Below are 12076 nucleotides of genomic sequence, written 5' to 3' on the forward strand. Positions count from 1 at the left end.
TATCCCTTCCATCTGTCATCTCTTCTCCACCCCTGGCATTATCATCACTATCCTTAAGGTTGCTTGACACTTCCCATTATAAGGCACTGTCTTCAGTTGTTTATAACTTTGTCAGACTTTAACCATTTGGGATGAAATGTTATAAGGTGTCTGCCTTAGGGTGAATTTTTTTGTGTGTGGAAATTTCAGCCAAAATGGTTCTGAGAATGAGGCTAGGAAAAAATATTGTTTTGTCTGTTATAAAATTCTGGCAACCTTTCTTTTAAACAGTTCTAGTTTCCCCCATGCTTTGGAGCAGGGATTTGAAATTTGATAGAAGTGTGGCCTCTTTCAGGGATGTGCCTTTCCCATCCCCATGAAAATTCTCCCAAATATTGGCCAAGTTATAAGCCTTTGAAAATTCTCGGTTTGCATATGATCAGTAGAGACTTGGTAGAGCATACAAGCTAATCACCAAAGATTCCATCCTCGCAGAGTGTGCTCAAGCTTCACAGCTATTAGTGTTGACCAGAGTTCATGTGCCATGCCTGCAGAGTGAAAATGCATGAACCTTCTTCCGCAGGGTTACGGGGTGAAGCCAGGCCTTCCCTGTAATGACTGCTCTGGTTTGGGACTGGGCACTGGAATTGGCAGGAGGAAGTGTCTGTCTCCTGTACTGTCAATGATCCTCCCACCTGCTGGTGCCCAGGTAGCATAGAGGGGGAAGCAGTCCATCAAATGCAGAGGGGAGGGAAAGAAGTAGATTTAGGACAAGGAGTCTGGTGAGACTGGGACTAGAGGATGGTGGGGGAAGGTCCTGGGGCATGGGGGATCTTTAGGATTGGGTTGGGAAGTCTGAGGTGTGGAGACTGGGCTGAGGAGCCAGGGTGGAGAAGAGATAAGAGACAGGGACAGATGGAGGGGATAGGTGGAACTAGTCAAGCTTGGGAAGGTGGGGGGGAAACAGGCTGACGAGCCTAGAATGGAACCCAAGATTCTGCAGTCTCACTGTTCCTCTGCTGTCACCACATATCTGTGAAACCCACTGACCCATCTGCCTCTAATGCTGGGCCGCATAGAAGATGAAACCTACTATTGCTGTCAGTTAGTCTGGTAGCTCAAGTGAGGCCTATAGTGGATCTAAACATCAGTATGATGCCCCCAATGGGATTTGTTTTACCATTTTGCCTTTTTTAAAAACCTAGGAAATTGCACACCAAACACTGATGTTAAAAGAACACTAAATTTGCATAGTCAAGCACACAAAAGTTAGAAAATTCCAGATTTATGGTTGCCTGTGCATTCTTAATTCAGACCTGATGTGCATATGCATTATGCTGCAGTCTTTAATTACATGTTCACTTCCTGTTTTTCCACAGGACCCCTGCCTTTAGTGCACAGAATGGGGCCACACATTGAACAGCAAGGAGAAAACAAAATATTGAATAGTGAGCACAGTCCATTCTGTTTGTAATGTTCATGTGTGTATACATGCAATACAAGGTGTGCCTATCCTTGTTGTAGGTGCTTTATGACACATTTTAAAAAAAAACCAAAAACTACAGTACACCCTCGCTATAATAAACCTGTTGGGATTCAAGCCTTTTGTCTGTTATAGCCAGGGGTTCGTTACAGCGAAAGGACAGTCAAAACACGAATGATAAACTGCTGGAGTAAGTTAATGAAATCACTTTGGATAAAGGTGTTAGCTAAATTAATTAATAACATAACTACTTGTGATATGCATCCTGTACTGTGTTTAATTTATTGAGGAACACACAAACACAAATTCCAAATTGAAACAGAACATTCAAAACCAGTCGAACATTTTCAGTTTTGATTCAATTAAAAAATAAAAATTCTAAACATTAAGTCTCAATTCTAAAAAAAAAAAAAAAAAAAAAAAAGAATTTCATCAGTTTTGCTTTGCCATGCTGGTTGCATGGAAGCTCTCTGAGCCAATATCCGCATTTGACAGAGTTGTAAGGTATTTATTGCCTCAACCTGATATTTCCATCCATGCAATAGCAGTCTCTAACCCCTGTACTACCTCAGATGCAAATGGGGCAGGGGGCACTGATTCGTCTGCCTCCTTAATTTCATTTTTCTGGGTATTTGACATCTCGCCCCTCCCCAACACTTCAGCAATGATGTCTTCATCCGTCAGCATGGTGATCACTGTACACTTATCTACATGAAGCCAGTCATTCACTACAGCTTCAGGATCCTCTGCTCCAATGGTTCTCAACCAGGGTATGCGTACCCCTGGGGGTACACAGAAGTCTTTCAGAGGGACAACTCTGTATTTGCCTAGTTTTACAACAGGCTACATAAAAAGCACTAGCAAAGTCAGTACAAACTAAAATTTCATACAGTGACTTGTTCATAGTGCTCTATAGACTGAAATGTAAGTGCAATATTTATATTCCAATTGATTTCTTACAATAAAGTAAGCAATTTTTCAGTTATAGTTAGCAGTGACAATTTAGTACTTTTATGTCTGATTTTGTAAGCAAGAAGTTTTTAAGTGAGGTGGAAACTTTGGGTATGCAAGACAAATCAATCCGGAGACTCTGGAAAGGTTGAGAGCTGCTGCTCTACTCCATCCAGCAAATGAAAGCATCCAGATATCCAGCAGAAGCTAGTCGTTGTCGTTTTCCTGTTTTGCATGCATGTTCAACATCCAGTACTGTACTGTAGATGGGATCTAGGTACAGGTTTGTTAGACTAAGATTTGTAACTATCAATTATGATATAGTGAGGGTGTATACTTCTACAATCCTCATAATTATAATAAAGCATCTGAAAATATAGTTATGATTTTATGGTCTCCCACCAGAGTCATCCTTTTTCCTTGCAGCTACAGAAAACAAATGGGTCAGTCTGAAGGGTGGTGAACTAGGACTAGGGTGAGTTCCCAAGCTATAGGACCTCATGAAACCATGACTTCTCCCTCTAGTTTCTTTTATGAGCAGGGCTTCAGCTCCTTGTGATTGCATTTGTGGCAGTGTGGCTAGGACATTTGAAGCTTTATAAATCTGACTGGCTCATTGAGTTATGAACCCAAATATAGACATGGATTTAAATGGGCTGATAGAAAAAGTACTTCCTGCATGGTAATACTAAGACAAGAATACTATGTTGTGTATGCTTAAAGAAAAGAGACAAGGTGTTGAGGCTGTATAGCTATAAACTTTTTTTTTCAATTGGACTGATTTCTGTAAGTGAGAGAGACAAGCCTTCAATCTTACAGAGAGCTGCTCTTTAGGTCTAGGAAATACATTCAGAGTGACACTGAGGAAGAGCTCTGTGTAAGCTCTACAGCTTCTCTCACTAACAGAAGTTGACCCAATAAAAAAATATTACCTCACCCACCTTTTCTCTCACATCCTGGGATTGACATGACTACACCAACACTGTTAAGTTAGTTTAATGTCTGTGATTAGTACTGTACCATGTAGAAGGTCTCTGTTTGGTTCAAGAGTTTGATTTCTTGCCCTTTAGTCTTGTAGGGAGTAAAAGTATTGTACTGTTCTGTGCTCGGCCTATTGTATTTTTTTAAAATTTGCTTTCCCCTCTTAAATGAGCTTTAGCTGTGGTAGAAGATGTCATACATTGCATGCTGCAGTTTCTTGGGAAGCATAAGGCATTAATTTTGTGTAAAAACTGAACGTTGTAAATCTGTGGAAGACGGGAGAGTAAAATAAAGGGAACCTCTTGTGTTCCAGTGTAGAGAAACAAAGAAAGCAAACCCAGTTTAAAAAAGAAAAAGCAGGCTGTTGTTAAGCATTTTCAATTATGAGCTGAAGTAAAAGCTTCTTTTCACCTGCATTTGAGAACAGTATCTATTTCTTGATTTGAATAGTGTGTGTTAGTGTGGAGGAAAAAATTCATTGTTTTTTATAAAGCTGTCTAAAGGCAAATATTTTCTCTAGCTAAAGAAACAAGTGGAGTGATTAAAACATCTAACAAGATAGATTAGCATTATTTCATGGGCATGATCTTTTAGTGCTCCAAACCTCCTTTGGAGACGGCAATGAGACCATGTAAAACAGGTTAAGATTTTCTTTTCACTGTCTACACTACCACTTATGTCAGCATAATTTATGTGACTTAGGTTGGTGTAACTTCTGCTGCTCAGGGGGGTGGCTTATTCATACCCCTAAGTGCCAATGTGAACAGTGCTATGTCAAATGCAGAGCTTCTCCTACTGATATAGCTACTGCCACTCGTTGGAGTTGGATTAATTAAGTCAACGGGGGAGCTCTATCCTCTTGTCTTAGTGACCACACTAAAGAGCTTACAGTGGTGCTGCTGTAAACTTTCTAGTGTAGCCATAGCCTCAGTGTTAGACTGAATGAGAGTGACTTCTGTTCTTTATCAACAATAATTATTTTATGCAGCTTGGTATAAACCTTTTAGATGGTGAATTTAAAGTAAAATAGCAAAGTTGAGATTTTTTTTGCAGTAGACATAGTAAAATGTACTGTATGTGCTAAATGAACAATTATATAATCTACACATATTGGACTGTTAGAACTACTGAGAGCTGCTATTAGTTTTCTTTTTAAAAATCCATTTCATGAACTCAGAATTGTTTGATCCTAGAATTCTTTCTTCTGTTTAAGTACTTTAAATAATTCATTGGCCCAACCTTACTTTTTTTCAGTGTAGAGATTGGTGAAAGTGTGAGAGGGGAAGATGTGTATATTATCCAGAGTGGCTGTGGAGAAATCAATGATAACTTGATGGAACTTCTCATAATGATTAATGCTTGCAAGATTGCATCATCGTCCAGAGTGACTGCAGTAATTCCATGTTTTCCATATGCCAGGCAAGATAAGAAAGACAAGGTAGGTGAGGTGTGTTGAATTACAAAGCCAGTATCAAACTACACTCTAATTTCTTTCCTATTTGTCCCAATCGAAATTTTTAAAGCTAATCAGGGAGGGGATAGCTCAGTGGTTTGAGCATTGGCCTGCTAAACTCAGGGTTGTGAGCTCAATCCTTGAGGGGGCCATTTAGGGATCTGAGGCAAAAAAAAAAAAATGGGGATTGTGCCTGCTTTGAGCAGGGGTTGGACTAGATTTCCTGAGGTCCCTTCCAACTCTGATATTCTATGATTCTATGAATACTTTTGTAAATGCTTCTAGGAGACTGACGAGACTTCTTTACTTTGCCAATATTTGCCTTCCTCAAAAATTATGTAATCCTTAAAGGACTGTTTGGTAACCAAAATGAGTAAGACAAGCCATTATATTATATTTTGATAAACAATTTCAGCTAGCATTCTGTTCACAAGTGCAGGTATTGTGTTTTTTCAGTCTTCTAGTTAGGAAAACTCCTACAACAAGTTAACTTCAGTTTTGAGGGCTGTATTGTTTTGGAGAGTGTCTGTCTGTAATTCAACACTTCTGTACATTAAAAAAGAGTATACCCTTTCTAAACTAATTCAGTTGTTACATTTTAATAAATAAATACTTAAACGCATGATATATTTTATTAAACATAATAGAGGTCATAGAGATGTAGGAAAAGAGAAGAAGTTAGTAGAAGTGAAGAACGACCACTAGAGTGGGAAAACTGAAGTGCTCTAACCATTCTTCAGGTAGCTAGTGAAGATGGGAATGGGAGCCTTGGATAGATAGCTATCCCTTTTTCTGTGTAATCTAACAGTAAAACATTCCATTAGCATCCCCTTGAAGGGGAAGGAACAGTCATTGTACTAATGAAACCGTTTACCTGGAAAACTCTTCAGTCATGCTGCTAGATATTTAGTTGTTTTGAGTAGGACATGGTATTAATGCTGTAAGATAATTTGTTAATAGAAAACTGATACTTTCAAGTTAAACACTTACTTGGATGTTCTGGATCTGTGCTCCCTAATATCTAACTTAAATCTTCCTTGTTGCAAATTAAGCCCATTACTAGTGCCCTACCTTCACTGGGCATGGAGAACAATTGATCACCGAATTCTGTATAAAAGCCCTTAACTTTTTTGAAGACTGATCAGGTCCTTCCCTTATTCATCTTTTCTCAAGACTAAAAATGCCCAGTTTTTAACTTTTTCCTCAGCAGTCAAGGTTTCTAAACCTGTTTTGCTCTCCTGTGGATTTTCTCTCCAGTTCGTCCACATCTTTACTGAAGTTAGCACCCAGAACTGTGCACAGTATTCCAGCTGAGACCTCACCAATGCCAAATAGAAAAGGACAGTTTTATGCCCTGGATCATACATACAGCACATCTTCCACCAGGAAGTAGGTTTGCTACCAGTATTCCAGCTGAGACCTCACCAATGCCAAATAGAAAAGGACAGTTTTATGCCCTGGATCATACATACAGCACATCTTCCACCAGGAAGTAGGTTTGCTACCAGTGCTGAGAACCTGAAGGAACCCCTCAAGGATCATATCCCTTCCACTCCACCTCCTCTCTGGCAACTACCTCTTCTCCCTCTCTCCTCCCCCTCTCCTCTAAGGCATGACTACACTTGCGAGTTAGAGCGCATTAAAGCACCTCCGGGCATCCTAACTCATAATGCATCCACACTGGCAAGGCACATAGAGGGCCCAGACTCCATGACTGGAGCGCTCCTGGTAATCCACCTCCATGAGAAGCATGATGCTTGCTGGAGCACCAGAGTGCCAGTGTGGATGCCCTGGTCTATTAATGCGCTCTGATCAGCCTCCAGAAGCGTCCCACAGTGTTCTAGCCACTCGGGTCATCACTTCGAACTCTACTGCCCTGCCCTCAGGAGACCAGCTATCAGACTCGCCCTTTAAATTCTCTGGGAATTTTGAAAATCCCCTTCCTGTTTGCTCAGCAAGGCATGGAGTGCTCTCAGATCTTGCCAGGTGACCATGCCTCCACACACCAGGCGATCCAGTATGGAGCAATGGCGAGGTGCTGGACCTCATCAGTGTTTGGGGGAAGGAAGCTGTCCAGTCCCAGCTGCACTCCAGCCATAGGAATTACGATACCTTTGGGCAGATATCCAGGGACATGATGGAAAGAGGCCAAGACTGGTATGCCCTGCAGTGCAGGGTTAAAGTGAAGGAGCTGAGGAATGTGTACTTCCGTGCTGCTCCCCCCACCCACCCCCTCAGCCCTTGTCCCAAAACTCTTTCCCTTGTGACCCCATGTCACCTCGAACCCACTTTCCCCAACATATGGGTACTTATCACCACCAGGTGCTTCCAACACCTGTGGCTTCACCACCCAGCCACCATTAAGTAAAAGATACCGTAGCCCAGGAAAGCAACAGGCACTGCGACTCAGTGCATCATACATAGCAAACACCAATTCCTACTAACATTGGATCCATTGCACTTCACTCCCATGCAGGGCACCAAACATTAGTGGTGGCTTTCAGCCTCAAATTGCTCCCTCAGGGCATCCCTAATCCTTGCAGCCCTATTCTCTAATAGCCCTAATCTCTGGCTCTTCAAATTCAGCCTCCCAGGTGTTGAACCTCCAAGGTCCGTGCCTGAGTGAATCTTTCACCCTTCGCTTCACAAATGTCATGGAGGGTACAGCATGCGGATATAACGGCGGGGATGCTGTCATCGGCCAGGTCCAGCTTCCCATACAGACAGCGCCAGCGGCCCTTTAAATGGCCAAAAACACACTCCACAGTCATTCTGCACCAACTTAGCCTGTGGTTGAACTGCTCCTTGGTGCTGTCAAGGCTCCTTGTGTAGGGTTTCATCAGCCACGGCATTAAAGGGTAAGCGGGGTCTCCAAGGATCACAATGGGCATTTCGACTTCCCCACGGTGATCTTCTGGTCTGGGAAGAAAGTCCCGGCTTGCAGCTTCCTGAACAGGCCAGTGTTCCGAAAGATGCAGGCGTCCTACACCTTTCTGGTCCAGCCTGCATTAATGTCAATGAAATGCCCACCGTGATCCACAAGCACCTGGAGAACCATAGAGAAATACCCCTTCCTATTAATGTACTCGGAGGCTAGGTGGGCTGGTGCCAGAATTGGAATATGAATCCCATCTGTCACCCCTCTGCAGTTAGGGAAACCCATTTGTGCAAAGCCATCCGCAATGTCATGCATGTTACCCGGAGTCCTGGTTCTTCTGAGCAGGATCTGATTTAATGGCCCTGCAAACTTGCATCAACACGATTCCAACGGTCGACTTTCCCACTCCAAACTGAGCGACCAATCAGTAGCTGTCTGGAGTTACCAGCTTCCAGATTGCAATAGCCACCCGCTTCTCCACCATTAGGGCAGCTCTCAATCTTGTGTCCTTGCGCCACAGGGTGGGGGTGAGCTCAGCACACAGTCCCATGTAAGTGGCATTTCTCATCCAAAAGTTCTGCAGCCACTGCTCGTCATCCCAGACTTGCACTGAGGGGTGGGTATCACATCATCATGCTTGTTTCCCAAGCCCAAAAGCCACATTCCACAGACATGTTCACCACTGTGAATGCCATAAGCAATCTCGTGTTGTATGCGTTATGCAAGTCGACATCATTGACTCCTCACTGTCAGATTGTAGTTTAAGGAGTAACTCGACTGCAATTCATGACATGCTGGCAGGACCCATCAGCATATTCCTCAGCAGTTCGGGCTCCATTCCTGCAGACCAAAAGGGAAGACAGAGTATGCAGTACAAAAACCGTTGAAAGATGGCGCCAAATGTGGACAGAAGCACAGGGATTGCTGGCATGCAAACCAATGCATCACTGGCATTGGGACAGGACTCAGAATACCTTGCACTCCCCTGCCCTCTCCCACAAGACACAGCGCCAGAATGGGAAGAGGTGCTCTGTGGGATAGCTGCCCATAATGCACTGCTCCCAATGCCACTACAAGTACTGCAAATGTGGCCACGCCAGCATGCTTGCTGCTGACAGTGTGAAGACACTGCAGCACTTTCCCAACTGCAGTCTCCGAGGGCTGGCTTAACTCGGTGCTCTACATCAGCAAGTGTAGCCATGCCCTAAGAATCAAATCCCACAAGGTATGAAATCATTGGTGTTGCAGGTGTTTACCAATCCTCAGAATTTAGTGCAATGTCCCTTAAAAAAATCAAACCTGTATGACAGTGGTACTAGTATATACAAGAGAAAATAATCAGAGCTGATTAAAATTTAACCAACTTTGTAATTAAAACAGTTGGGAATTCTTGCTGTTTTGTCTCCTTTTCCTCTACTTGCTATAGAGCTAGACAAAGTTTTGAGGGTGGGAAGTTGTGGCCAAATTTTTTGGGGGGGGTGATTTTTTCTTTTCTAATATCTCTAAGTAGATATTCTTGTATATAGGTATGTAAAATAAATAATTGTATTTAGGTTTGATTTAAGACTGTACCATCTTGAGTGCTTATTAATATTAGTGCAATGTTTCTGAAATTATTAAATGCCATGCTTAACATTAAAAAAAATAGCTTCTAAATTTTGCCAATAGTAATGTATGTGTAAACTTTTAAAATTGGAAATATTTTGACTATGTAAGGAGGAAATTGGGAAGTTAAGTAATGGCAAATGTATTAAATATTCAGCTGCTTAAAATAAAATTAGAATTGTTAGTGGCAATATTGGAAGGAAAGCCAGCAGTGACTTAAGATGCATTGAAACTTGAAATAGTGAGCAAGAAGTAGATTTCTCTTCAGATTAAAATAATGAATGTGTTCTCTGCCTTACCTTGCTGATTTAGAGTTCTTTTCCCCCTTCCCTTTCTGTGATTTACCAGGAAATAAGTAGAATGAGCAAACTAATTTAAACATTCAGAAGTAATATGGTCTATCAGGGTCTCATGGCATTAATAGCAAGACTTGCCACTAAATGTCTAACTCGGATACATTTCTTGGACATGAGGAATTCTTCTTTACCCATTTAGTCATTTGTCCCATTTCTTGATTCCATTTATCTACTTTATTGACTTTCCATAGCATCATTATGTTGATATTTTTGTTTTGTTCTATCTGAGATTAAGAAACAATATCAGGTTGGGATATTACAGAAGAGGTAAAGCGAAATCTCTAAATGTGTAACTAATATAAGTCTCTTAAATTTAATTTGACTGTATCTTTTTACAATTTTGTGAAACATATGGCTTGTTCCTCCAGAGTCGTGCTCCAATCTCGGCAAAACTTGTTGCCAATATGCTGTCCGTTGCTGGGGCTGACCACATCATCACCATGGATTTGCATGCCTCTCAGATACAGGTAATTACAAGCTCTTGTTGACTGCAGCTAGGAGTTAACCTATCACATTAACTCAATAGGGAAGCTTGTTACCAGACCACATTCCTTTCTGCTTTTCTCACAGCTGTGAGAGAGGCTATTCTGATGCTCCAGGGAGAAGGGAAACTGTGTACCAAAGATTATTTAAATATACATAGTTTTAAGGGAAAATTTAAGAGAAACAAACCTTGCTTCTGGGTAGAGACCAGGCCTGACCTAAGTAACTGACTTGCTAATATTAACCTCATTCATATCTCTAAATCTGAGTGTTTGATAGAATTGGGTAAAACTTCAAAGTGTACTAGAACCCCCAGCACATACCATGCACAGGCAGGCTTCTATTTATTGTATTTTGTAAGTATTTAGTACAACTAAAGTATTTTGCTAATATAATGGGGGTTTCTAATCTTGCATACTAATTCATGAGTGTTAATTGAATGTAACAGTAAGCTATAACTCTTTCTTCACTTCTATTTTGTCAATTATGTGTTAATGAAAGTGAAGAGTTTATAGCTTTAGGTAGAACCATACATGCATGGTAGTCACTGTTCAGTGTCCCTGTACACAGCACTATCAAGCTTTCTTATTTCTTACTAGCAAACACCCGCTTTTTCCAGTCTTGAGGTTCTAGTTAACCAGAACTACCAGTCACAGTAGATGTTGAAGTGTGGACCAAAGTCCTTTTTACTTGTACTCTAACCTGTTTCTCAGAAGTGGGAGACTATTGCATTGCAATCTTGTACAAGAATTACAGGGGGAAAAAAATATTTGTATCTTCTCAGTCTTGAAATATCAGTGTTCATTTCTAGCACTTATTCTTTTAATATTAAGACTATTAATAGTAATTTAATATTAAAATAATAAGAAATTAATTTATAATAGACATTACTTTTAGCTTATGTTCCTTTTTAGATTAAATTTATTCTCATGAAAAACTTTCTCGGCCATGTGCTTAAGGCTTCTTTCCCCCCAACAAAAAATTACCTTCTGGCTTTACAGTGTAAAGTCATTAGTGATGCTTTCCCCTCCCTTTATTGCTAATGAGCAGGATTTTAGTGCTTGTGTTGACCTAACTGTACTGACATTGAAGTAAGTGAGAATTTTACTATTGACTTCAATGAGAGCAGAATTAAGCCAGTGTAGAACACTGTTTTGAAAATCCTACCCTACATGTTTAAGTTGACCAAGTGGTTGTTTTTTGTTTTCTAATTTTATTCTAAACAAAGTGTAGTGGAAAGCTAATATATGTTAAGAACTGTGTTTCTGTTTGTTCTCAGGGTTTCTTTGATATTCCAGTGGACAATCTGTATGCAGAACCTGCAGTGTTGCAATGGATTAAAGAGAATATTTTGGAATGGAGAAATTGTATCATAGTCTCACCTGATGCAGGTGGAGCAAAAAGGTAGAGTGCAAACTACAAATTGTCCATCGAGTTCAACTATTTCTGTTTCACAGGAAGGAATACTTTGCTCATACTTGGTTGATTTATTTGTTTTATCGCTGAAAATCGTATAAGGCAGTGGCTGTAAATGCTGATGGCTCCAGTTCCATTGTAATGAAACAATAGTCCTTCCAATGTAGATCATGCTTAGTTATATGTAGGAATTTTCTGTGCTCTAAAGGAAATATTTTCTCTCTCCCTGAATATGGCCTCCATTAGCTGAGACCCTGTGTAGGAGGAAAGAGGCTTTTCCTGCTGCATGCTCCTTTAGCAGTTACTGCACCTCTTCCCGCTTCTCTCTGGAGCTACATACATTTCCCTTCTCTAGTCAAGCATGTGGCCTACTTTCACTGTACCTGCTGGAGTATAGGTAAGAGCGTACTTGAGTCATGTTTCTTTTTTTAAAAAAAAAACAGGGAGTTGTTTTATTCCTGGCTAAAAATCTATTGACTCAAGTTTAATAA

At 40.9% G+C, this 12076-nt stretch overlaps 1 protein-coding gene across 4 annotated transcripts in view; it reads left to right on the plus strand.

Moving 5' to 3' along the window:
• The window catches only part of PRPS2 (phosphoribosyl pyrophosphate synthetase 2), a 40956-nt gene that overhangs the window by 12346 nt on the left and 16534 nt on the right, over window positions 1-12076 (plus strand). The window contains exons 2-4 of one of the 4 annotated variants that reach the window (XM_077815690.1): window positions 4649-4832; window positions 10055-10153; window positions 11449-11573. In XM_077815690.1, the coding sequence (XP_077671816.1) occupies window positions 4649-4832; window positions 10055-10153; window positions 11449-11573 (408 nt within the window). Of the gene's footprint in view, window positions 1-4648; window positions 4833-10054; window positions 10154-11448; window positions 11574-11831; window positions 11983-12076 lie in introns of those variants that run through there. The other 3 variants (XM_077815699.1, XM_077815717.1, XM_077815707.1) reach the window with 3 other exon arrangements.

Source organism: Eretmochelys imbricata, chromosome 1 (assembly GCF_965152235.1).
Source record: "Eretmochelys imbricata isolate rEreImb1 chromosome 1, rEreImb1.hap1, whole genome shotgun sequence".
NCBI lineage: Eukaryota > Metazoa > Chordata > Testudines > Cheloniidae > Eretmochelys > Eretmochelys imbricata.